This window comes from Rhineura floridana, chromosome 18 (genome assembly GCF_030035675.1).
Source record: "Rhineura floridana isolate rRhiFlo1 chromosome 18, rRhiFlo1.hap2, whole genome shotgun sequence".
Classification (NCBI taxonomy): Eukaryota; Metazoa; Chordata; class Lepidosauria; order Squamata; family Rhineuridae; genus Rhineura; species Rhineura floridana.
The window spans coordinates 18,235,074-18,262,850 of record NC_084497.1 but is presented as its reverse complement, the minus strand read 5'-3'; the positions used below and the strand labels follow the sequence as shown (position 1 = coordinate 18,262,850).

General features: G+C 45.1%; 1 protein-coding gene across 1 annotated transcript; it reads left to right on the top strand.

Annotated features, from left to right (window-relative positions):
• The first annotated feature begins 47 nt into the window (after window positions 1–47).
• On the top strand, window positions 48–27,754 carry LRRC38 (leucine rich repeat containing 38). Its single transcript, XM_061601903.1, has 2 exons — window positions 48–678; window positions 27,504–27,754. Exons 1-2 carry the CDS (start codon window positions 48–50, stop codon window positions 27,752–27,754), a joined length of 882 nt encoding a protein of 293 aa, XP_061457887.1.
• The last annotated feature ends 23 nt before the right edge of the window (window positions 27,755–27,777 follow it).

Here is a 27,777-nt window from a genome sequence, read left to right as displayed (position 1 = left end):
CTTCTCCTAGAAGCAGGAGCTGTTCACCTTGGCTTGCTGGACGTCTGATGATGGTGCCATGTCCCCTGGTCTGCTGCCTACCTCATTTGCTCTTTCTCTGCCTGCTCTTCTTACCCTCAGGGCACCTCTGCCCTGCTCTCTGTAGCTGCACGGACTACCACACCGTTGACTGCCGAGCCCAAGGGCTTCTCCGGGTGCCCATCCCGTTCCCCCTGGACGTGCGGAAACTTCTCATCGGCGACAACAATATCCAGGTGATCCCAGCCGACCTCTTCATCTTCTACAGCGACCTGGTCTACGTGGACTTCAGGAACAACTCCATCGTCACCCTCGAGGACGGCACTTTCAGCAGCTCCAGCAAGCTAGTGTACTTGGACTTGAGCTACAACAACTTGACTCAGCTGGACGCCGGCATCTTCAAGTCGGCGCCGAAGTTGATCAAGCTGAGCTTGGGGAACAATAAATTGGCCGAGGTGGACGAGGGTGCCTTTGAGAGCCTGGAGCAGCTCCAGGTTCTGGAGCTGAATGACAACAACTTGCAGGCACTGAATGTGGCCGCCTTTGATGCTTTGCCCAACCTGCGGGCCGTCCGCTTGGAGGGCAACCCGTGGCTCTGCGATTGTGACTTTGCCAGCCTTTTCAACTGGCTGGAGGAAAATGCATCCAAGCTCCAGAAAGGTAAACCTTTAATGCTTCCAAGGGCACATCCTCCACCCAGCTCGTCTTGTTTTGTCTATCTTCCTGTCTGTGTGAACATACATGCTGTTCTTCACAGCCAGATGGGTCTGCTGGTTCCAAGGAGCAAATATATGCATTTTTCGGTTCCATCTGAATTGCAGCTTTAAACCAAAGGCAGGTAGATGGAGAATTTCTCCACCTGGAAACAAACTCTCAAATTCAATTAAGAATTCCTAATCATGAGAGCTGCTTTTTTTGGGGGGGGTGTTAGCTGTCCAGGGAGGCAGGGGATAACTCAGCAGAGAGTCTCTTGGAGGTTGCATATATAAATAAAGAGGATAACGTTTCCCCCACCTCACCACATGCAAAAACCTCTCTGCCTACTGACAACGTTCTTGGGATAATCAGTTCGCACAGGGAGGAGCAGGGGAGTTTTTTTAAAAAAGAAAAAATCATTGTGAACCCCTCCCTCCCCCCCAAAAGTCCAGCTTTTGCTGCCAACATGGATCTCAGAAAAGGGTGTGAAGTTGTCTGGCTGTACTTCAACAGTTGTGTGTGTTTATATTTATCCAGGTTTTTTTGGGGGGGGGGAAGTGTGGCATTTGGAATTGTATATCTAAGGCTCTCTTGTCATTGAAAGGCAGATTTATTCTCATAGACAAATGAAAAAGAGGGGGGATAGGCTCTCTCTGTGTGTTTGGTGTGTGTGTGATAAGAACTGGGACGCATATTGAGAGTGCAGGCTGGGTGTGGAACATCCGTTTTCTGGCAACTAGAAGCTCCAGGTGGAGTGGAGTGGAGTTGTCACTATATGTTTGCCTAAAGGGACATTAGAGACAGGTTTGCTGCTCCAGTGAAAGATCTGTATGAGTACAAGTGTGTGTGTGTGTAGTTCATCAGTCAGCACATCTCTAGAACTACACCAGATCCTTCTGCCACTTTGGACCAGCTGATGGAGGGCACAGGCTCATTACGACACAGCACGCCTGTCTCTCCCTGAGCCCTTGGAGATCTTTTAACTAAGCATTACCAGAGTATCCAGCGTTGTATTCTGTCTTCCCCTTTTCTGGAGCCCTCTACCCCTTTGGTATGTTAAGAGCTGTAGTTAGGCCCAGGACTCCAGTTCTCTCTAGACCAGAGTATTCCATGGGCCCTGGGATCCAATTGTTCCTATAATATTCCATGGGCAATTTCGTTATCATTTTCCCTTTGGGGAAGATTTGAAGGATGTCTTTTAAAATGTAATTCCAAAAGAACAGATGCCATCTTAGCTGCTTGTTTTTTTTAAAAAAATCACATGGGTAGGGCTAGGTCAGCCTTCCTGAACCTGGTGCCTTTCAGATAGATTGGGGTACAACTCCCGTTCAGCATAGTTATTCTGGCTGCTGCTGCTGGGAGTTGTACTTCAAAACATCTGGAAGGCACCAGCTTCAGGAAGGCTGATGTGGGCTGGCACTTCCACACTCATTTTTCTAACTCTGCAAGAATCACTCGAGAATTTTTCTCCTGTTCAGTTCATGCACATTACCACCATTCACAAATTACACCTCTCCTGATTACCAATACAATCGCATGCCGGTCTACTGAGAGGTAAAGCCCATTCATTGTGCGAATGCAATAAATATGCTTCATTTTCAAAAAATTCATTGGAGCTTCCTTGGTGGGTGAGCACCAGGATCAGGGCCACAGGAGATAAGGATGGGTTTAATGTCCAGCTGAGTATAGGATTACTAGTTCAGGGGTCACCAACATGGCGCCCATGGTCACCAGTGTGCCTCCTGGGCCTTCAGAAAGTCTGAGTAAATATCTCCTAAAAAAATCCCAGTGCACAAGAGATTGTTTCCTCTTCCTGCTCCATTCCTGTTTGCACTGGCTCGGCCATTCCCACATGGAACATGCCCCCTTAAACATGCCCACTGGGATGCTAGATTTGGGCACCCACCCATCTGTTCCAAGAGAGGTTCCAAGAACTTCTCTTTCTGAGTGAACTTAGCAAAGGCTAATGTAGGTGCCCTTTCCCCCCATTGAATGGCCAGCATGGCTGCACCATTTTGCAGTCCTGGCTCTTTTTCTGCTTTTTTTTTTAGAAGTGGCAGCCAATTTTGCTTCACGTCATCCACACACCCAAAGCAGCCATTTTGTGTAATGTCACCACCACTCCACCCTGCAGAACTTTCTCAAAATTCTAGATGTGCCCACTGGCCCAAAACAATCGACAATCCTTACATTTGACCCGGAGTAGCTAGCATGAGACAAAGGCTCACCTGCTTCCTCCTCCCAGAAGTTGGATGATGCTACCCTGTCAGAGAATTCTGACAAAAATGGAAACGGAAATGGTTCATTTTCACATATTTGACCCAAGCCTGGAATAGAAACTGATCCAGTGAATACCACTGGTACGCACTGTTGTTCTTGCTTTCGGATTGCAAATGATATGTAATTGATTACGTTTCTCACTCACTCCCATATGCATTGACTTTCCTTGTTTTGAGAGGAATGCGGTGGCACCACATAATGGCAATAGAGTTTACATAATCTGTGTAACCAGTAATGTAACTTGTGAAATTTAGCCACAGAGGACAGAGAGACAACGTAGATTTTGGTGGAAGTTGCAGTGGAACGGAAACAGGGCTGCATTCAACCAGCACAGGGCAGAATGGAAATCAATGCCTCCCTACCTATGAGTAGGCTCATCGGAACACAGGGACAGGGGAAGCTGCCTTGTACTGAGTCAGACCATGGGTCCATCTGGCTCAGTATTATCTACACTGACTGGCAGCTCTTCAGGGTTTCAGACAGAGAATCTCTTCTGCCTGGAGAAGCCAGGGATTGAACCTGGGACCTTCTGCATGCAAGGCCAGATGCTCTACTACTGAGCTATGGCCCTTCCCCAAATCAAATGCAATCTCATAATTATATTACTGCTCTCTCTCTCTCTCTCTCTCTCTCTCTCTCTCTCTCTCTCTCACACACACACACACACACACACACACACACACACACTTTCAAATTCACCAGTATCTCATCTGCTTGTGCAAATTAGAAAATTACGGAGTACCCTGGGGCTGACATTCACACATGGCCTTTTAAAGGAAGGAAAATACGCCAGTGAAGTTGACAATGGCCTCACAACCTTCTACTGGAAAACAGAGTGGTCTCTGGTGAAAAGTTACTTTTTAAAACTACATCTCCCATCAGCCCCAGCCAGCATGGCTGCTGGATTGGGCTGATGGTTGTAGTAGTTCCAAAAAGTAACTTTCCCAAGCTCTGGCATGAAACTGACCAGGTTTGCCCAGTTAAACGGCCATGTGGTAGTTGCATGTCTCCATGGGAAAGGAGGAGGGCAAGGCTATTAACTCTTGTTAATAGTGATAATTACTTTCGAGCAGAGATAGCCAACGTGATGCTCTCCAGGTGTTGGATCAACCCGAGCCGGCATGATCGATGGCCAAGGACGATGGGAGTTGTAGTCCAGCAACGTCTGCAGAGCATCATTGGCAACCCCTGCACTCTTATTATTATGAAGCAATGGAGAATTCCTAATGCAGCAGTTCACCTTTGAGTACAGTACAGAGCCCTAAGAGCTAGGAGACATTTTAGATAAAGAGGATTTTGGAAGGATGGCTATGAAACTGATCAGCCACCAAGGCATGCCAAAGGAAGGGCTTCATTGCAAAACGTGCACCTGGGACTGATCACAGCTAAGCATTCGCTTTAACGCAAATATATGGCATTTTCTGGTTATTTATAACGGAATATTTCCAGTGGTGGCTGGTGCCTATTGAGATGGGCAGGGCAGAAGACAGGGAGACCAGCAGTAGATACAGCCAGAGCCAATGACAGACCAAGCTATCCTTGGACTGGTTGTAAGTAAGACTGCATAAAGATGGTGGCTGGCTGAAGGCAGGCGGAGGTTGGTGGGGCACCCCCCAAATGGACACGTTTTTTCCTTTTAAATATTGTGCTAGAGCTATGAACCATGGCAAGTGCACTCATGTCCTAAATCGACCATTCAAGTATGTGCATGGGGCCCGAGCTATCGAGCTATTTTCAAAGTTGTACATGGAATTTGTTATTGATTGAACACTCTTGAACATCAAGACAGAGCACTAAATCACATTGTCAAGAGAGATTGAGCAGCATTCACAGAATCATAGAATCATAGAACAGTAGAGTTGGAAGGGGCCTATAAGGCCATTAAGTCCAACCCCCTGCTCAATGTAGGAATACAAATCAAAGCATTCCCGACAGATGGCTGTCCGGGTGCCTCTTGAATGTTTCCATTGTCGGAGAGCTGACTACCTCTCTAGGTAATTGGTTCCATTGTCGTATGACTCTAACAGTTAGGAAGTTGTGTATATTAAGAGCAGAGCAAAGTCAAAACTACCCCCAAAATAGGGATCAAGAGGCTGGAGCAACTCCCATTGGAGAAATGTTTACGTTTGGGGCTTCTTAGCAGGCAAAAAAAGACAATAGTGGACAGTGGGTGGCAGACACCTGACCTCCAGTTGGGTTCATTGATGCTGCTTACCGGGAGGTAGAGGGGGAGGAGGAAGTGGTGAGGTCAGCATGGTGGACATGCGAAAGGGTGAGTTAAGGGTAGGGATGGAAAGATCTGTCAGTTTTGTTTCTCTCAGTTTCTCATTTTCCCAATCTTAGAATCATAGAATCTTAGAGTTGGAAGGGGCCTATAAGGCCATTGAGTCAAACCACCTGCTCAAGGCAGGAATCCAAGTTAAAGCATATCTGGCTGCCTCTGGAATGCCTCCAGGGTTGGGGAGCCCACCACTTCCCTAGGGCATGGGTTTCATGCCGCTCTAACAGTTAGGACATTTTTTCCTGATGTTCCGATGAAATCTGGCTTCCTGTAACTTCAGCCCAATATTCCTGCACTCTGGGATGATCAAGATGAGATCCTGGCCCTCCTCTGTGTGACAACTTTTCAAGTACTTGAACAGTGCTATCGTATCTTCCTTCAGTCTTCTCTTCTCCAGGCTAAACATGACCAGTTCTTTCAGTCTCTCCTCACATGGCTTTGTTTCTAGTCTTCTAGAACTTGAGCCCATTATTCCTTGTCCTGCACTCTGGGACGATAGAGAAGAGATCTTGGCCCTCCTTGAAGAGTGCTATCATATCTCCCCTCCTAACAGTGCTATCATATCTCCCCTATCATATCATGTTTAGTCTTCTCCTCTCAAGGCTGAACATGCCCATTTCATTCAGTCTCTCCTCACAGGGCTTTGTTTCCAGTCCCCTGATCATCCTCGTTGCCCTCCTCTGAACCTGTTCCAGTTTGTCTGCATCCTTCTTAAAGTGCGGAGACCAGAACTGGATGCAGTACTCAAGATGAGCCCTAACAAGTAGCAAATAGAGGGGAACCAATACTTCATGCAATCTTAACTTCACTTCTCTACATTTCTACACCAATTTGCATTTTTTAAAATTCTCCCACATTTTAGTGTGAATTTCTCCTCAAAAACTCATTTTTGTAGGAAGCGTTGACAGATGTACACATTTTGCAAGCCATTTCTGCTCATATCAATGCATTTTTTCATGTTATTTTCATGACATTTCATGTAGTCATTGTTATGCTCACTTTCCTCTAACATGCATTTTGGTCAACATTGTTTGGTTGGCAAAATTCATTGTAAAATTCAAAAAAGTGCAAATTTCGAAGGACGGCTATGTTTTGGTTCTCATATTGTTTTGGAAAGTGCAAATGTGATAGATTCAGCTTGAAGTGTGAAGTGAATTTCTCACACACCCCTAGTTAAGGGGGACAAGTGTATAAAATCATGTGTGTCATTGAGAAAATGGGCTGGAGATAAGTTTTTCTCCCTCAGAATACTAGAACCCAGGGATATTCAATGAAACTGAGTGGTGGGAGATTCAGTACAGTCAAACATAAAGGAGTGTAGGACTGTTGACCAAAGAGATATGGATTCAAGTCCTTGCACATTCAGGAAGAGCATCAGGTGACTTCAGGCCAATAGACATTTCCTCCTCCCCCTCCCCAGTCTTTTCTGTAATTCTGATAAGTTTTATTAGACTTAATAACAGTTTTTAGGGTTTTAGAGCTGACATCAAATTTAAGTTGATGGTAGATTCAGGACAGACAAAAGAAAAGACTTCTTTACTCAGCGCATAGTTAAATTAAGGATTAGCTCCCACAAGAGGCAGTGATGGCTTTGAAAAGGATTAGACAAATTCATGGAGGAGAAGGCTATCAATGGTTTTGCCTCAAGGATTAGGAGCAGAGTGTCTCTGAATGCATCTCACTGGAGCACCACAGCAGAAGAGGGTCCCAGGTCCTGCCTGTGGGCTTCCCAAACACATTTGTTGGCCACTGTGAGAATAGGTTGCTCTGGTCCGATCCAGCCGGGCTCTGGTTGTACTCGTTGAGAGAGTCTATTTCTGGGCCATGCCACTTCCACAGTCTGTTCCATCCTGCATTTAATCTGTGAATCACTGCTGTTTTGCATTTGCAAGAAAATTCACGTTTTAATTTCTAATTAAATATGAATTCTAAATGTATTTTATCTCAGACGGTGCACTTTTAAGTATCCTCTCTCTTTTTTTTGCTGAAAACTGTATTGCATCATTTTGAAAAACATAAATGCTCTAGTGCAGCAGTCCTTTAACCCCTTCCCCTCACAAACCACTTGAAAAATCGCTGATGGGCTTCATGGACCACTAAATGGTTTTCTTGCCTGTTGTAGCAATTGCAATTCACAGTGCTTGATGCTGTATGATTTTTATTTTCATTGCTTCTTTCATTTCTTATATATTGTATTTTATTGTATTGCACTTCATTTATGTATTATTTATTTATTAAATTTATATCCCGCCTTTCCTCCCAGAAGGAGCCCAGGGCGGCAAACAAGAACACTGAAAGCACTTTAAAACATCTTAAAAACAAGAGACTTCAAAACATATTAAAACAGAATGTCTTTAAAAACGCATTAAAACATTTTAAAAACATCTTAAAAAAACATCTTAAAAACATCTTAAAAAGCAGTTCCAGCAGAGGTGCAGACTGGGGTAAGATCTCTACTTAAAAGGCCTGTTGAAAGAGGAAGGTCTTCAGTAGGTGCTGACAAGATAACAGAGATGGCACCTGTCTGATGTTTAAGGGGAGGGAATTCCAAAGGGTCGGTGCTACATTCAACAGAGTTCAAATTGTAATACAGTAAAACTGCAATTCACTAATAGCCCCCCCCCCAAAAAAAGTGAGGTTTAAGTTCGTACCTAGCCAACAGATATTTTTATCAAACTTGAAAAAGCAGTCCAATCCACTTTCTGTGTGGCCTGGAAGAATTTGGTGCCTCTGAGGATATGGTGAGTGGTGGCAACACTTGACATGTCTCATTGTGCCCAGTGCCTTTCATGTGAAGATGGTGAGAAATTAGATTCAGTTTGCATTTCAAGCCAAATCTATCAAATTCGCCCTTTCCGAAACAATGTGAGAACTGAAACACAGCCATCATTCGAAATTTGCACTTATTTGAATTTTGCAATGCCGTTCGCCAACCAGTGTTTACAAAAATGCATCTCATAGGGGAGAGTGTGCATCAAAATGAATACATAAGTAAAAAGAATTTACAAAAATGCATTATTGTGATGAGAAAGTGTCTGCAAAAATGTATACATTAGTGAAAACCGCCTACAAACGTGTTTGTTAGGAGAAATTCACACTAAAATGCTGGATAATTTTTGTGACGATTTTTTTTAGAAAAAAATTACAGATTGCTGCAGAAATATCGAGAACTGAATTTAAAATTGGGGTGGGGGAAGAGAAATGGATAGAACCAAAACGACAGATCTTTCCATCCCTACCTCCATGTGGGTGCGTTCTATCAGCAGCTCATGAGGAAAGCTTCAGACAGCTAGGCTCTGGTCCCTCAGCCTCTTATCATGCTGTGTTCCTAGGCACAGTGTGGTGAGCGTACAGAAATTATGGTTGGCTTTAACATTATTATCCTGCTCTTCAGCCAAGAAAGGCTCCAAGAGCTTACAAATAACAACGAGAAGTCCCTCAGGGTCACAATCTAAAAGACACAAGATCAAAGGAAAAGGAACGGGGAGGGAGGAGGAATAAAGCAAGCTCAGGTACCAATTCTTAGTTACAGAGAACATGCAGAGGAACAGCAAGAACGGAAAAAAAATGGAACAGAGCCAAATGCTGCTGGCCTTTCAGCAGAACTGATGGAGAGGCTCTGCAGCCCCATCTCGAACATTCACAGCCTGGTGGGATAGGTGCTGTAGAAGACAGTTGAGGGAGAAGCTATACCTGTACATATCTGCATGTCTGGTCCTTACACAGCAAATCAGGTTGGATCTGAAGCTGTTGGCCTTTATTTCCTTCCTCTGTAACAGGCCCAGCGATACCTAAACCATCTATCTAACCTTGCGATGTTTATCTAACCTAGTTTAAACGATTCCAGCAACGCCGTCTCACTTGGTCATGAGTCCTGTTGCCCAACTAATATTACATTTCGGAAAAGTTCTCTCCATCTCTGAGTTCTCGATTTCCCCCCTTAGATATCAGCCATCTCACCCTCGACAAACATAAATCAACAGCGGCAGCAGCCAACACAAACTCAGAATTGCTCACATCAGAGTTATACCTTGTTCCTTCTTGAAGCAGATATTTTAACGTATTTGAAAGTGGTATTCCACGCCCCTCCCATTGTACTTCCATTTTCTAAATGTATAAATGTTCACCGCTGATCTCAATCAAGGAATGAGTTCTTAGGAAGGTCTAGTTGCTTGTGAGCTTCTCATGGGCATCTGGTTGGCCACTGTGAGAACAGGATGTTGGACTAGATGGGCCGTTGGCCTGATCCAGCAACAGGGCTCTTATGTACTTACGCTGCCAGAAACAGGGATAGTCTTCTCCTCTCAGAGATAATATAAGATTTTGTGATATCTCTGGCATTCTTTTTCCTGGATTGGGAAAAACAAATTTCAACAGATTGCTCTGTTCACCCCAAATACAAGGAGTGCCTTACAGTGTTACAAGTTATTTTCCAGTTTGGAATGCAGTCTGACACTGTAAATTGGTCTGATGCATTAGTTCCTTGAGAGCCCGTGTGGTGTAGTGGTTAAGGTGTTGGACTACGACCTGGGAGACCAGGGCTTGATTCCCCACACAGCCATGAAGCTCACTGGGTGACCTTGGGCCAGTCACTACCTCTCGGCCTCATGGAAACCTCATTCATAGGGTCGCCATAAGTCGGAATCGACTTGAAGGCAGTACATTGACATTTTACATTAGTTCCTTGATGAAGTGGAATGGAACCCTATTCAACCTCCTGCTTTTGTTAAGTCTTTGTTTCCACAGTGCGCAACATTTCATATGGAAGGCCACACGTGAGTTTAATGCACTTTGTGAAGAAGGACTTTGTTTTGTTAGCTCTGAGTCTGCTACGGGGTGAGGACTGTTTTTCAGACCGAGGGCCACACTCCCTTCTGGACTGTTTTCTGAGGGCCACATGCCAGTGATGTGCAGATCTAGAGGCTAAAGTGAGCAAAGTGACAAATATAAATTTTACCTTGGTACAGTGGGGTAGTTTCCATACATGCTCACACATCCCTCTGTATCCTCCATCAAGGCAAGCATGAGGCACATTCAGAGGTGAAGGACACATTTTAGCCAGGCAGAAAAAATCTTATGGGGTGACAACCAGGGCCAGTGAGGGGCAGGGATGGGGTTTGCTGCATGGTGCTGATCCACTTGCAATTCAATAGTCTGTCGTTTCTTTACCAGTCCGTCCTTTTTTTGTTTGTACTTTCTCTGGCCCTTGCTGATTTGATTTGCTGCTCACGTTTTTGAGTGATTCGATCTGCAGGGTTCCCCCCCCCCCGTAGATACTTTTGTAAATGACAGCATTCCACATTGTTTTTTGGCGGTGGAGAAAAACAATGTTAGGGTTTTTAGGGGAATGATTTTTAGGGGAATGATTGATGGCTCATGGCTGCTGCTTTACGATCTGGGTTAAGCAGTGAATTCCTGGTTTATTTAAATTGTTTTAAAACGCCAATGATTGAAAATCAAGAAGGGTCTCGCGAGGGGCGGCAACAGAAAGTTAAAAAACACAGTCTGAGAGAGTGTGGGAGAGGCGCAGGCAGGCAGATGGCAGCGGCGCCCCACCACAACTGCACCGACACTGTCTGTCACTGTCAGTCACATAGTAATACACACACACATTTAGCACAGAGAGAGTAAGAGAGAGAGACAGCCCTTGGTTAGCTTAGGACAGCAGCAATGAAAGAGGGGTGGGGCGGGGTGAGGCGGGTAGCATGGATAAGTCTCAAAAGTATGTAAAATAGGGGGAGGATTTTAACACAAATGTTGCCGATTGCAGTCGCGCCCCCCAAATCCGTGCCGATTACAGCCACGGCCCACCGCTAGAGATCGGTGCCGCTCTGAAGGGATAGCAAACTAGCTAATTCAGTCGGGATCCAGTACCAGGTTCAATTTTGTTGGATATTCTCACCCATCCCTAGTGAGGGGTGTCACCTGGGGAGAGTTCTGAGAGTTCCAGATAGAGAGGGCTGCAGGGCCACAATTGGTCCACAAGCCTAAGTCTTCCCATGCCTGGCCTACTGCAACAAATCAGATGAGGATATCATACTAAGTTCAGGCTCTCCATCTTAAAGAAGCGAAAGTTTAAAGGCATTTCAAGGACTCAGCAAATGTTGTTACATTTATTTAGCCTTAATTTCACTTGGGGATAAGAGGATGATCATGGTTGCTTGGCCAATGGAGGATGATAACGCTGTTTTAAAAGCCTTCTTGGAATATTTTTTGAAGAGGAGTGCAAATCCATTCCAGTGTGAAACTATTTGCTCCTCTGTGTGCTCAGTTCCCTCAAGAATAGCAACAGCTGAAGAGCAGAGTGTCTGGCAAAACTAAAAATGTCAGCAATCTGGTTTGAGCCGATGGTGTTTTGATACGGGATTTCCTGCCCTCAGCAGTCGGGGTGCCTTCCAACAGCTTTGGTATCAAACCAGGGAATCATAACCATGCGCCTGCTGGGAGGCAATGCTCTGCAGGGGGAACTCGGGCATCCATGTGCAGAAGGTCACATTAGGTTTCCTTCTAAAAACCCCAAAGGTATATGCTGAGTATTTCAACCCCCAGCTCAAAAGCATGGGATCATTTTCTGGCTTGGTCCCAAATCCCATTTAGGATTCAGCTGTGAGGCGAATTGTTCTGGCCAGGTTCATGTTCAGAGCCATAAAGATTTGCGAACAAGTTCAGATATTATTATCAGAGGCATCATTACATTTATGAATCACTTCCCATAAAACATTCAGAAGTGCTTAACAATTGAAAATTAAAAATCAACAATAAAAACGTGTGTAACTAAATTGGGCTGTTTCCAATTTAGTCCTGCCAAAATATCTTAGAAGACATTTTTCCGTGGCAATTTATGTCAAAGTTTATGGGGTTTGCCTTTCTCTCAGCCTAAAAAACATTAACGCCACTTTGCAGAATTGTCTCTTAATATTCACCACCATTTTTTGGCTGCTTCTGCCACTTGCAGCAACACATACACCCCTCTTAGGGAATAAAGGGCACTTACTCCCAGATAAGTATGCATAAGATTTTATCCCCATCCATATCTGCATTGGATTTGAAATTATTTTTGCACTTGAATTTTTTTTTTTATTATTATTACATATGACAGTGTTTTTCATTGTCAGAATTGTTTGTATATAGGATGGAAATTGGGTACTTATTTTTAACTGCTGATGTTTGTACTGTGAAATGGCTTTGAGATATTGTATGGGAAGCGATTCACAGATGTAGGGTGAGGTCAACAGTTTCCAGGAACCTTCTTTGTGGTGAGATTTTGGGGTGTGTGTGAGATGTGTTGGGGCCCTAGGTGAGAGCCAGGGGGAGGATGTGTGGCACCCTCCTGGGCGAGAGCCAGGGCAATAACAGCGGAGGGGTGTCAGAAGGAGAAGGGACAGGTAACGGTTTAGATCATCCAAAGCCCCCCTCCCACATCCTATAACAATAACCATACTGCCTCCAGAGCTTGGAAAAGTTACTTTTTTAAAACTACAACTCCCATCAGCCCCAGCCAGCATGGCCACTGGATTGGGCTGATGGGAGTTGTAGTTCAAAAAAGTAACTTTTCCAAGCTCTGCTCCCAACAGTGGAGGTATAACATATCCAGTGTATCCACTAATGGCCTTATCCTTATGCTTTCCGGAAGGGCATCTGTATTATGTTTTTAAATAATTACGTTTTGTCCCTTTCTATTAGAGCAAGGGGTGGGACTCTTTTTTCAGCCCAAGAGATGCATTCCTTCCTGGGCAAACATCTGGGTGTCACATGCCAGTAATGGGCAAGAGGCAAAATGTGATCAGAGTGGGCGGAGCATGAGATGTGACTCTTACCTTTGTAAGGTAGGCTACATTGGGATGACCCAGCCCCCAATGCTTGTTATAGTACACTCTCCTCTCCATCTTCCATCCTGGCAAGTGAGAGTCATGTGATCACAGTTTGAGATCACATTCCAGCCAGGCAAGTGCACTTGAGGAGGTCACAGAGCATGGCCGATAAGAGGTGTGGCCTGGGCAGAGTTCCAAAGGCCAAATAAAGAAGCTTGGAGGGCTGCATTCAGATCCTCAAACCTATTTGAGAGAGGGATACACAGCATAGAAAATAATAATAGTAACAACCACAACAACAATTGTAAAAGCTAATGCAACCTCAGTACTCATTAAAGGCCCCATCTGTACCATACACTTAAAACACTGTTATGTCAATTAACAGTCATGGCTTCCCCCAAAGAATCATGGGAATTGTAGTTTGTTAAGGGTACTGAGAGTTGTTAGGAGACCCCTTATTCCTCTCACAGAGCTACATTTCCCCGAGTTCCCTGGGAAGAGGGATTGGTGGTTAAACCACTCCAGAAATTGTAACTGTGAGCAATGTCTCCTAGCAACTCTCAGCGCCCTTAAAACATGACAGTCCCCAGGTTTCTTGGGAGGGGAGGAGAGCCATGAAAGTTAAGCATGTGTTTTAAATTGTTTTTATATTGTTTTAAATTTTAAAATTGTGTTTTAAATTGTTTTTAAAATACGTGTTGTAAATTGTATATTTGTTTTAATGTTTTTGATTGCTGTAAACCGCCCAGAGAGCTTCGGCTATGGGGCGGTATACAAGTGCAATCAATCAATCAATAAAGTAGCATCAGAGCACTTTAAGGGTGTGATGTGGATGTGACATAAGGCAGAACCAAGTGAAGAGGATGGTTTTGTAAAAATGTTTTCAGTTGCAAAGGTCCCTTCTCAAAGACTTTTTAAAGGGTAGGGGCTTATTGAAAGGGAGGCGAATGTATTTGCTTATGCGGAATGAAGGCAATTGAGATGATTGTCTGGAATCTTATGTGGTCGTTGCAGGATGCTTTGCGCTCATTGTCAATTGCATTACTGATTGCCTTCTGTGACATCATACTCAACTTTGATTTACTCTGGGTGCAGTGGTGGCACCACATTTATTACATGTTCCTTGATTGGCTGGGGTCCCTTTTTGGAAGAAGAATGATACCCTGCCCAGGGAAAGCTGCTAGGGAAAAATCAGAACAAAGAGGAAATGGTGGCAGTAAAACGACTTTAAAAAGTGGAACATCAAAGGGATTTGGGGGAAATATAGTTAACACTGAAGGGTTGCAGCCAACTAAGCCCTACTCAGAGTAGACCCACTGAAATGAATGGGCCTAAGTTAGTCATGACCATTAACTTCAACAGGTCTATTCTCAGTATGATTAGCATTCAATACAACCCTTAGAGAGCTTTCAGGGACACTCTCTCTCACACACACACTCACTCAATTGGAATGATTTTTCACAGGTCTACTAAAACATCTAGATCCAAATCCAGAAAATATGATATGAAATTTGATTGTTCATCAGCAATTCCCAAGGGAAGCTCAATGGGACAAGGGCACCTTCCATTAGGTTTTGAAATGAGCAAAACACAAAGGCGGGTGTGTTTCAGAGTTGTGGTACCCCAATATCCCATGTTCAGCCACAAGTACAATACATGTGAATTCTCACTTGACTTTATATTCAGCAAGTGTCAGTTATGAGGAGGGGAGGTGTTCTTATTGGTGAAACATTGGTAGGGGGGCAGTGCTTGATACATGCATAATGTGTCGAAACCAACCCAGAGTTGCTTCGTGGTTTCTGAAAATCAAGCCCGGGGGGTGGGGAAAAATTTGATATAGTTTATTTATTTATTGTATTTGTATACCGCCCCATAGCCGAAGCTCTCTGGGCGGTTTACAGCAAACATCAAAACCAAATATACAAATTTAAAACACATCTTTTAAAAACAATTTAAAACACACAACAATTTAAAACACATGCTAAAATGCCTGGGAGAAGAGGAAAGTCTTGACCTGGCACAGAAAAGATAACAGCAATGGCGCCAGGCGCACCTCATCAACAACATCATTCCATAATTTGGGGGCCACCACTGAGAAGGCCCTCTCCCTTGTTGCCACCCTCCAAGCTTCCCTCGGAGTAGGCACCCAGAGGAGGGCCTTAGGTGTTGAGCTTAGTGTATGGGTTGGTTCATATTGGGAGAGGCGTTCCATCAGGTATTGTGGTCCCAAGCTGTGTAAGGCTTTATAGGTCAAAACCAGCACCTTGAATTGAGCTTGGAAACATACAGGCAGTCAATGCAAGCGGGCCAGAATCGGTTATATATGTTCAGACCATCTGGTCCCTGTTACCAATCTGGCCGCTGCATTTTGCACAAGCTGCAGTTTCCAAACAGTCTTCAAAGGCAGCCCCACGTAGAGTACATTGCAGTAATCTAATTTGGAGGTTACCAGAACATGGACAACTGAAGCCAGGTTATCCCTGTCCAGATAGGGATGTAGCTGGGCCACCAACCGAAGTTGGTAGAAGGCACTCTGTGCCACCGAGGCTACCTGAGCCTCAAGTGACAGAGATGGTTCTAGGAGAACCCCCAAGCTACGAACCTGCTCCTTCAGGGGGAGTGCAATTTGCATTTAAAAGAGAACTTACCTAATTTGCAGTTTCCGAAACAATGCACAAACCAAAACACAGCCATCCTTCAACATTTGCACTGCTTTGAATTTTGCAGGGCAGTTCTCCAGCCAAGCATTGCACACAAAAGTGTGTATACCTGGGTAAAGTGTGCACAAAAATGCAGATCTTCATGAAAATAACATACAAAAGGGAAATTGCAAACGTGTGACGTAGACAAAAGCTGCATTCCAAAATGTGTACATGAAGAGAAATTTACACTAAAATGCTGATGAATTTCCACGAGGGCTTAAAAAAAATCCATAAAATAATGTGGAAATGTGGAGAACTGCATTTAAGATTTGGGAAATGAGAAACTGACGGGGGAAATGGAATGGATCAATTCTGTTAGAGTGGTATGACAATGGAACCCATGACCTAGGAAGGTGGTGGGCTCTCCGACACTGGAGGCCTTCAAGAGGCAGCTGGACAGGCACCTGTCGGGGATGCTTTGATTTGGATTCCTGCATTGAGCAGGGGGTTGGACTCGATGGCCTTATAGGCCCCTTCCAACTCTATGATTCTCTGATCCTCCCAGCCCTAATCTCCACTTAGAACTTGTGTAGGTTGTGTTGTGTTTTTTGCTAGGAGTAAGCATTAGCATGAACAAAGAGTTTATTGGAAAAGTATTTGAGGAGAGCCTCTGTTTGACAGATTTGGCGGCAGCTATGCAAGAGAGTCCCACTTGCCTTAACTAGGAAGGAAAAAAAAGATCTCCCAAGATATTGAAAGGGGGGGGGAAGTGAAAGAAGAATAAGGAAAGAAGATACCACAGTCACACTTCAAGGACTACCTGAACTCTAATTAAAAGGAATGTTAAAAATGCATTAGCCATTAGCAAACAAGGTCACTCTTGCAGCTACTCAAGACGTGCCCATGAAAGGCCTGAAATGGTAACCTCTACAAATTACTTAAATATGGCTGGGACGAAGTGCTGGACTTGCCCCGGTAACGTATCTGCGTCTCACCGAATGTGGTTTTTCTGCTGCGACTTGACTATGAAGGAAGGATTCAAATGCAGGTCTGTCACAATCTCTTGTGTCATCTGACCAGGCCTGGCTTGTGGAGAGAGAGAGAGAGAGAGAGAGAGAGAGAGAGAGAATGCTTAAGTCCTAAATCAGCCTTTCCTAACTTTTGGGTTCCCAGATGTTGTTGGACTACAACTCCCATCAGCCCCAGCCAGCATGGCCAGTGGTAAGGAATGATGGGAACTATAGTCCAACAACATCTGGGGACCCAAAGGTTGGGAAAGGCTGTCCTAAATAAAACCTGAGGTGGAACTACTCCTGCTAGAAAAAACAAGGAGTGGATTTCTAAACGTTACACACTTTAAGCATCTTACATAGTCAATAGTCTATTGATATACCACATTTTCCACAGATAGCTTGTGCTCAAAGCCAGTTTACATAAACAAACAGTCCAAATACTGTAGCATAACAAGAAGACTAAGGGCTCATCTACATGGTGGTTTAGTGTGTGTTTAGTGCGAAACACATGTCCTTTTTTCCCGCATGGTTCACATGACGTTTCTGGCAAACAGAACCTGTCACTCAGTTTTACCCCTGTAAATCAGTACTAACCCAATCCTCTGATAATCCAAAAAGGGAAGGAAAGAACATCTTCACTCCGTATCTCTAGTGCTTGCAGATGCTTTGCTCCTATGCTTTTAGGTGGATGTGTCAATCATTCCCCTCTCCACGCCCACTCCCTCGTTCTCCCTTCTTTTATTTCATTTCCTGAGGGCTGAAGAGCAACTTCTGGCTGCTGTCCTCTGTTCTGATGGCCTTTTTATGGTGCTGCAAATGGTGCCTTTATTTTCTCCCTCCCCCCAACTTGTGTGCAAAAGCATAACACTGCTCAAACAAAGATGTGTATTTCAGCTATATCCTACCAGGAAAAACACAGATATTCGCATTTCCAGGGGTTTTTTTGCAAAGTGGTCCTGAAGCATCCATGTGCATAACTGCACCAACATTCTTTTGTGTGTGGCGTTTTACCAATGCTCATAAGTGGAACGGGTTCAGAGGAGGCCCACGAGGATGATCAGGGGACTGGAAACAAAGCCCTATGAGGAGAGACTGGGCATGTTTCACCTTGAGAAGAGAAGACTGAGGGGAGATATGATGGCCAGCATGCGCTTTGACACAAAAGGTAGCACAACTGGGTGCATTAAAGTACATGCATGTGCATCCACAGGGGAAAGGCCGGGTGCCCAAGGGCCTGCGGTGATCTGGTACAGGCTGTGTTCTCCATCATTCCAGACTGCAGGATGTGGAATAATGGGCTCAAGTTCTGTGAAGCCAAATTTTGGGTGAACATCAAGAAAAACTTCCTAACTGTTACAGCAATACGACAACGGGACCAATGACCTAGGAGGGTGGTGGGCTCTCCAACTCTGGAGGCCTTCAAGAGCCAGCTGGACAGCCACCTGTCGGGGATGCTTTGATTTGGATTCCTGCATTGAGCAGGGGAAAGGGGATTATGGGGGTGGGACCTTTTCACTGTGCCTAACGGCAGCATTCATTTAAAATGTGGTGTTGGAGGAGAACTTTGTGCATACCAAGGGCCATGAAAAAGACAAATAATTGGGTGTTAGAACAAATTAAACCAGAACTATCACTAGAAGCTAAAATGATGAAACTGAGGTTATTGTACTTTGGACACATAATGAGAAGACATGATTTACTAGAAAAGACCATAATGCTGGGAAAAACAGAAGGGAGTAGAAAAAGAGGAAGGCCAAACAAGAGATGGTGGCTCAGATCAACCCAGTGGCCTTCCGTCTGAAGCTACCCCCAATTTCAAGATATATCCTGTGTTCCATCGTTCCTTGCTGATCTTAGAACACCCGATCCCCACAGAGCGCCCGTGGAGCCGCTGCCTCCCCTCATGGTGAATGGGCAGGAAGAATATGAAGTGGAGCAGATAGTGGACTCACGTAAACGCAGGGGACGGCTTCAATATTTAATTCATTGGAAGGGGTATGATCCGTCAGAGCATTCCTGGGAAGTGGCAGATGACGTCCATGTGCCAGACCTGATGAGAGGATTCCATTATGCCTACCCGAACAAGCCCAAGCCCAGGGAGGGAGTGCATGGGGGGGGGATTATGTTCAGCCCCAGATCCTCCGGGTGGACCAGGGAGAGATGTCAGAGGACGACGAGGCTTTCGAGGACACTGAGGAAGGGGGTGTTGCTGACAACCCACAAGTTCCCACACTCAGCCCTCCCGTTGACGCAGCGCCCACTCCAATTGCAAGCACTCCAACAGAGCCGTTGGGAAGCAATCTTGCATGCGCACCTCCACCCCCCAGGGTTCCCTGCCTGGCATTTCAAATGCTTCCCTGCCAACCTGCTCCCCGCCCCCCGAGGTCGAGCTGGCACCTAGGGAGGCTTTGCTGTCAGATGAGCAGCCGGAGGCTCGCCCCCTCTCGCCCAGTGAGACGCAACGCGAGAAGTGGGACGGTCAGAAGGTGATTCTTTGCAGGAGTCAGAGATTATGGGCAAAGACCTTCCCTATTTAAGGCGGCGCCCCCCTGATTGGGTTGCTGAGTCAACTTACTCCACACGCTGCAGAGAATGCCTAGGTAGCTTAGCTTGGGCCAGTAGTGAGTTAGCATAGGTCTATGAAGCGCACTGCTTTTGACGTAACCGTTACTCTAATAAAACAAGAATTAATTCCAGTTTCGCCTCCGCCTCGTGTCTCGCACTCTGGGCAGGACAAAATCTATGCAATGTATAGATTTCATTGATCAACAGTCATCCCTAACTCTTTCTTTCCACACAGACCACTTGAAAATTGTGAAAGGTCTGGGAGGACCACTTAATGATTTTTCTGCTTGTTGTAGCAATTGTAGTGTGTTGTGCTAGATGGTCTACAGTTTTTAATGGTATTTGCATTGCTTTTTTTATTTCTTCTGTATTGTATTTTATTGTGTTACAATCAGAATTCAAATTTTGAATTCAAATTCCCCCCCATTCAAAATGGAACCACCAGCAGCCACTGAAAAGCATAAGGGGCCCAGCAGGGAGGTCAGTGCGTGGTGGGGCAGCCCATTCACGCCAGTGAGGGACCCTTCCAAGCCCCTGTGGCTCATAGCCAGTGCCCAGCCTGGCTGACCACTGGTGCTGCGCTTGGTCCCAGTTCTCTCCCTCGGTAAATGACTCCCTTTCTTTCTCTTTTTGGCCTTTGGTGAGGTGTTATTATATCGTGCTAGCATGAATTGTCATTCTTCAGAGTTAACGCTTCCTTCTCGTGGTCTCTAGAAGTTAAATCTCAGGAGGGAGGGAAGGAGGGAGGGTGGATGCTTTTAGCCTCTCATGCACCGTGCTTATAACACTGTGGCACCAGGCAGCGCACAGCTTGCAATGTCATGCCTTGCAACAGCTAAAGTCTAACTTGAATTCTTGATAACAGACGGTAGGACAATTATGGCTTTTTACCCTTTCTTCTTTTAAAAATCCAGCATATCTTTAGCCCCAAAGAACAAACAGCATCTTGGATTTTAATTTACACCATGCAAAAAATTGCTTTCCTGGCCATTCATTGGGTGGGGGCAAAGCAGAAACATCGTAAAGGATAGAGAAAAATTTCTCTGAAAATTTTTGGGAGAGGGTTGCCATATTCTGACAGAGATGGTAAAATGGTGGAAGTTCAGGTGCTGTTGGAATTCAATTCTGTTCACCTCTGACCATAGAATCATAGAATAGTAGAGTTGGAAGGGGCCTACAAGGTCATCAAGTCCAACCCCCTGCTCAATGCAGGAATCCAAATCAAAGCATTCCCAACAGAATGCCTCCAGTGTCGGAGAGCCCACTACCTCTCTACGTAATTGGTTCTATTGTCGTATGGCTCTAACAGTTAGGAAGTTTTTTCTGATGTCCAGTCGAAATCTGGCTTCCTGCAACTTGAGCCCATTATTCCATGTCCTGCACTCTGGGATGATCGAGAAGGGATCCTGGCCCTCCTCTGTGTGGCAACCTTTCATGTACTTGAAGAGTGCTATCATATGAAGAAGTCCTTTCTTTTGTCTGTCTTGAATCTTTCAACATTTAACTTCATTGGAAGTCCCCGAGTTCTCATATTATGAGAGAGAGAGAGATTCTCTATCCACTGTCATCATACCATGCATGGCTTTATATACCTCCATTATGTCCTCTTTTACTTGCATTTTCTCTAAAGAGCCCGGGGATGTGCTAGAATTCTGCCCAATTCAAATCTAGTACCGAATTTCCCATTTATTCGCTTATTCTCAATAGCTGAAGATCGGATTTCGACTGGACATCAGGAAAAACTTCCTAACTGTTAGAGCCATACGACAATGGAACCAATGACCTAGAGAGGCGGTGGGCTCTCCGACACTGGAGGCATTCAAGAGACAGCTGGACAGCCATCTGTCAGGAATGCTTTGATTTGGATTCCTGCGTTGAGGAGGGGGTTGGACTCGATGGCCTTATAGGCCCCTTCCAACTCTACTATTCTATGATTCTATGAAACTTGCTTTTAAATAAAAATGGGAAACTCAGGTTATCAGGAAGCTGAGTCCTGTGCCAAGTTCCATTTTCTGCAGTCAAATATTGCAATTGCAGAGTTGCAGGATACTCTTAGCAGCAGAAAAATACAGGCAGGGCAGTGGTGACTATTACCTAGCCCAGTGCTCGCCTGTCCATCTCTGCTGTCAGCGGGAATAGAAAAGGAGTTAAGGCAAGCATTTGCTAAGTTGAAGCAACGGCATGTTTGCGTGTGGCCTTGGTCGCTGGAGAGACAGAAGGCAGGGGGAGTGTTGCAGGAAGAGGCATCAGGGTTTTTAGAAACTGAGAGCTGGTTCTTGCATTGTCCCTCCTCCGGCTCCTGCCTGTTGCTTTGAAAGTAGTCCTTACCAATACGAGCCACCTTCCTGGTTCTTGTTCCAGGGACTACGTCTGTCATGAGATGGAAGATTTCAGCTGACCAGCAGGAAAACCTTCCTAACTGTTAGAGCGGTACGACAGTGGAACCAATGACCTAGGCAGGTGGTGGGCTCTCCAACCCTGGAGGCCTTCAAAAGGCAAGTGGACAGCCATGTGTCAAGGATGCTTTCAGTTGGATTCCTGCCTTGAGCTGGGGGTTGGACTTGATGGCCTTATAGGCCCTTTCCAACTCTACTATTCTATGATTCTATGAAAAATAAACACAGGTATAAAAATACAATAAAAATACAGTAAAAGCAATACAATTTACAAAAATAAAATAAAATAAAATAAATAACATTATCATACGGGGGTAATCTTTCTGGGGAACCTGGTGTGTATGTCTGTGTGAATGCTGTCCCAGCTCTGTTGAAAATGGTTGGAGGATGGCTGTTGCTACTAAGCAAATGCAGCTCACATCAAAATGAGTCAGCCGTTCAGCAGTGTGTCCCCGAGAAAGGCCACTGAGAATAGGATTGTTAGAAACTTGCCCTTCTTTTTGTATGTGGGATGCTGGAGGGCAAGGATGGGGAACCTCCGGCCCTGCAGCACTCTCTATTTGGCTCTCGGGACTCTACCCAGGCCACGACCCTCACTGGACCTGCTTTGAACCCTGTTTTTGCCTGGTTGGATTATGTTCTTGAAAGTGCTTGGAGAAAAAGCAAATAACCTGAGCAAAAGAGAGAGAGAGAGAGAGAGAGAGAGAGAGAGAGAGAGAGAGAGAGAGAGAGAGAGAGAGAGAATGCTTTAAAAATGCAGTCTTAAGACAATGTTAGAAAGCTGGTATAGCACAGTGGGGAGGAGAGCCTGGCTGGGAGTCCAGAGTCTGCAAGTTCAAATCCCTGCTTGTGTCTCCTGGGTGTCAAGGGCCAGCTAAAGATCACCCCACAGGGAGTGGCTCAGGGGTTATGTGCCCTGCCACCTGTGCAGCTGTGGGCAAGTGGCATAGTCCCAAGGAGCCTAGTTGCCCCCCAGCTTGCAGTTGCAGACAAGGAAGGGGCTGGCTTGTGCAGCTGTGGCAAGCTGAGCAGGCCCTATCCAGCTGGGGAGGACTAGCCTCAGAGGGCAATGGTAAACCCCCTCTGAATACCACTTACCATGAAATCCCTATTCCTAGGGTCGCCATAAGTCAGGATCAACTTGAAGGCAGTCCATTTCCATTTTCAAGACATTTATCTATGACTCCCTTACAGCTAGGTTTAGTGTCTCTGCCAGCTTCTCTAACTTGAGCAACGTCTGGATATTTTTCTAGCATTTATTACTGGCTGGTGGAGCCTTCAGAGGCAACGTGCCAATTTGATTATAGTTGCAGATGGGAAAAGCAAAGCTGAACCCCCCCCCCCAAAAATTCCTGCAGTATCTGTTAGCAAGCAGGCAACTAAGCTGAGACGGCATCTGCCTAATGCCCCGTTGATACCTATGGTTGTCCTTGGGATCAGGGAAGAACATTCAGTCTGGCACCCCTACTGTTACCAAAGAATGTTCCACGCAATAGAGAAGAAATCATAGCTCAATGGTAGAACACATGCTTTATATGCAGACAGGTCCCTAGTTCAGTCTTTCATAGAATAGAATCGTAGAGTTGGAAGGGGCCTACAAGGCCATCGAGTCCACCCCCCTGCTCAATGCAGGAATCCAAATCAAAGCATTCCCGACAGATGGCTGTCCAGCTGCCTCTTGAATGCCTCCAGTGTCGGAGAGCCCACTACCTCTCTAGGTCATTGGTTTCATTGTCGTATGGCTCTAACAGGAAGTTTTTCCTGATGTCCAGTCGAAATCTGGCTTCCTGCAACTTGAGCCCATTATTCCGTGTCCTGCACTCTGGGACGATGGAGAAGAGAAGAGAGAAGTCTTTGATATTTACAGATAATATTACTGGATATGTACCACGGCAGTGCTGAGGGAGGTGCACTGGCTGCCTGTCACCCACCAAAACAGGTTTAATATCTTGTTACTTACATATAAAGCCCTAAACTCTGGGCCAGATGATGATGATGATGATAAATTCAATTTATATCGCACCCTTCGTCCCAGAAGGAGCCCAGGGCAGCAAACAAAAGCACCAAAATCACTCTAAAACATCTTAAAAATGAAAGACTTTAAAGCATATTAAAGCAAAACATCTCAAAAACACCTTTAAAAACATATTAAAAAGCAATTCCAACACAGACGCAGACTGGGATAAGGTCTTTGCAGTTTGCCAACCAAACCGTGTTTACAAAAATGCATATAGTAGGGGAAAGTGTACATAGCAATCAACATGTGTTAACATGCCAAAAGCACTGCATGACGAGGAATGGCTTGCAAAAGTGTGTACGTGAGTCAAAACCGCCTGCAAAAAACATGTTTATTAGGAGAAATCTGCACTAACGCACTGGAGAATTTTCATGAGGATTTTTTTTGTATATGTAAAGAACATGCAGAAATGTGGAGAACTGAATATAAGACTAGAAAAATGAGAACCAAGATTGACAGACCTTTCCATCCCTACTGAGCACCCAGAGTTGTGGCTAGGTCCTTAAAGGATCCGGGGAACAGACCCGTAACACAAATTTGCATCCATACGGAGAAGTGCCAACAGGGAAACTGGGGTTAATTTAATTTAATCTGGGAAACGTAAGCGACGGAGGACTGGGATCTCACCAGCCCTGCACTTTGCAGTGTGACCCCCTGCCATACATGCCCTCTGTTGCATCTCTTTTGAAACTTCATCGAACACCAGTTAGAACAGCGATGGGGAACCCTCCAGGCGTTGCTGGACTACAGCATCCACCATCCCTGACTATTGGTCATGCTGGCTGCTGGGGATGCTGAGAACAGTAGTCTAGCAACATCTGTAGCTGGGTGGAGAGACATGTCCCTCAGCCCCAGTTGGGAAAGTATGATGTTAAGTGGTATATATATGGTTGAAATAAAAAATACTTCCTCCAGGAAGATGCAGTTGTCTTGATGTACAAAAATGCCTCCTTTGGATGTTCAAGGCACCAGGATGGGAAAAGGGGGTGAACAGATGCCTTCAGACATTCAGGTATCCAGAGTGCTCTCCTCGCTGCTGCGACCTTTGCTGCAGTCACCACACCGGCCACTTACACATTGCCAAAAAAAGAGAGAGGGAATTCACCACCTGTGCACAATAACGAAAAAAGCAATTTACTAGTAATTTACTAACGCTAATTTGTATGTATGGGTGCACAGTAATGACAATAATTAAACAAGAAATGCAATTCCATGCCAGGGATCATTAGGAAAGGTATTGAAAATAAAACTGCCGATATAATACCATTATGCCAATCGATGGTGCGGCCGCATTTGTACAGTTCTGATTGCCTTACCTTGGAAAGGATATTGTAGAGCTTGAACAGGTTCAGAAAAGGGCAACTGGAATTATCAAGGGGATGGCGCGACTCCCCTGTGAAGAAAGGCTGCAGCATTTGGGGCTTTTTTGTTTACAGAAAAGGCGAGTCAGACGTGACATAAAAGAAGTGCATAAAATTGTGAAAGGTATGAAGTGGATAGAGAAAAGCTTTTCTCCCTCTCTCATAACACTAGAACTCAGGGACATCCAATGAAGCTAAATGTCGGAAGATTCAAAACAGACAAAAGAAAGGACTTCTTCATATGATAGCACTCTTCAAGTACATGGAAAGGTTGTCACATAGAGGAGGGCTGGGATCTCTTCTTGATCATCCCAGAGTGCAGGACACGGAATAATGGGCTCAAGTTGCAGGAAGCCAGATTTTGACTGGACATCAGGAAACAGGAACATCAGGAAAAGCATCCTGTTAGAGCCATACGACAATGGAACCAATGACCTGGAGAGGTAGTGGACTCTCCAACACTGGAGGCATCCAAGAGGCAGCTGGACAGCCATCTGTCGGGAATGCTTTGATTTGGATTCCTGCATTGCGCAGGGGGTTAGACTTTATGGCCTTATAGGCCCCTTCCAACTCTACTATTCTATGATTCTATATAGCACTTAGTTAAATTTTGAAATTCACTTCCACAGGAGGCAGTGATGGCCACCATCTTGGCGGACTTTGAAAGAGGATTGGGCAAATTTATTTATTTAATTTATTTATTTAATTTAATTTATATACCGCCCTAAGCCAAAAAGGCAAAATGCACAGAGAAGGATAAGGCTTTCGATGGCTAGTAGCCATGATGGCTATGCTCCGCCTCCATGGTCAGAGGCAGCATTACTTATTTATTTATTAGATTTATATCCCGCCCTTCCTCCCAGTAGGAGACCAGGGCATACTTCTGTATGACAGTTGCTGGAAACCACAAGAGGGGAGAGTGCTCTTGTGTTAAGGTCCTGATTGGGGGCTTCCCATAATGGGCATCTGGCTGGCCACTGTGAGAACAGGATGATGGATGAGGTGGGCCACTGGCCTGAATCCAGCAGCTGGGCTCTTTGGTTCTTATCATCTTAACCTATCAGACCAAAGTAGGGAAGTCTATGACCAGGCCACCTGCTGTGCCTGCTCTGTCTGCTGCCTGAGAATGGGCCACTTCAGTGTCCCTGCATTCTTATGGTCCTGGGTTGCCAAAGTGGACTTGGACCAGACACACTTTCCACCACCTGCCCCAGCTTAGTACATCCAGAGATCATCAGGCTCCAACACCCATTATTGCTGACCATTGGCCATGGTGGCTGGAGCTGATGGGAGATGTAGGGTTCGATCCAACTAAATTCTACTCAGAGTAGACACCCTGAGATTAATGGACTTAAGTCAGCCATTTCTGTTAACTTCATTGGGTCTACTCTACCACTGGAGACAACCCATTCTCCAGAACATCTGGACGGCACCAAGTTGGGGGAGGTTGAAACAGAGGACTCCTTCCAAGAGTGGACTGTCCTTTGACAGCCCTTCAAACAAAGAACTGTTGTCTATAAAGTGGAACACATGACCACCCTACCTCTGTCAGAAAAGTGGGCAGGAAGAAGGCCAAGGAATCCTTCTCTGGCTTTGGTTATGATCAGATTATTCTTTAATAACCCCGAAAGGGGAGGGATAGCTCTTGCGATGGGATAAGGTGAAGTGTCAGCAGTTGGACAATTCTATAATCTCATACTAGCCCTTGCCCCAATTTTCTCTTCACTTGTAAGGAGGAGGAGAGAAGCTTGAACATGGATTGAGCATTGATCCTGGGCAATACCTGCTGCCTTCAGATCTGGGTGAAAGTTTGCCTTCTCTCACTCATCTCCCGCCTCTTCCCAACTTGCTCAGCTGCAAGGGACTGGATTTTTTCCAGGTCCCCTGCCTCCCCCTCAGAGTTGACTGTTCTGCAATTAATCTCAGAGTGATCTGTCTCTGCTGTAATGCCAGTCTTCCTGTTCATTTTAATCTGCAATATGTTGCAATGATTCACTTCTGGTTAAATCTCTAATTAAATGCTCCTCTCTCTCTCTCTCTCTCTCTCTCTCTCTCTCTCTCTCTCTCTCCCTCTCCCCAGTCTTTTTAAAACACAACAAGACTTGCTTTAGCCTGCAATCCTAGGCACACTTACTTGGAACTAAGCTCCACTGAACTCAATGGGATGTATTTTTGAGTAATTTTGATCATTCAGTTAATTAATAGTGGAGCATATCATTGCTCTGCTTTTATTCACTGTTCCTTGCACTGCAACAGTATATATCTTTGCTGCATTACCATATGTATGCTGTCGTCTTACTGTCAAAAACTTTTATCTCCTTGGGTGAGCAGCTGAGCTTCTTGTTGAATGGGAAAGTTGCCTACAGTCGAATGAATAGAAATAGCAATTTAATGAATGCTCCCTCTTTCCTCTTTCCATGCAGGTCTCAACGAAATCCAGTGTACTGTCCCCGTGGAGGACATCACTGTCTTTCTCAGTGAATTATCAGAAGAAAGTTTTAGGGACTGCAAATTTAATTTGTCACTCACAGACCTTATCATCATCATCTTCTCTGGCGTCGCTGTCTCCATTGCTGCCATTGTGTCGAGCTTTATTTTGGCACTGATTGTGAACTGCTTCCAAAGATGCGCACCCAGTAAAGACAATGAGGAAGATGAAGATGGGGGAGACTGAACCCCCTTCCACTGGCATATCCT

Excerpts from the sequence above, each read along its gene's own strand:
- LRRC38 (XM_061601903.1), top strand. The coding sequence starts at position 48 with ATGATGGTGCCATGTCCCCTGGTCTGCTGCCTACCTCATTTGCTCTTT. Across the intron at positions 679-27,503 it reads TGCATCCAAGCTCCAGAAAG|GTCTCAACGAAATCCAGTGT; the intron begins GTAAACCTTTAA and ends CTTTCCATGCAG.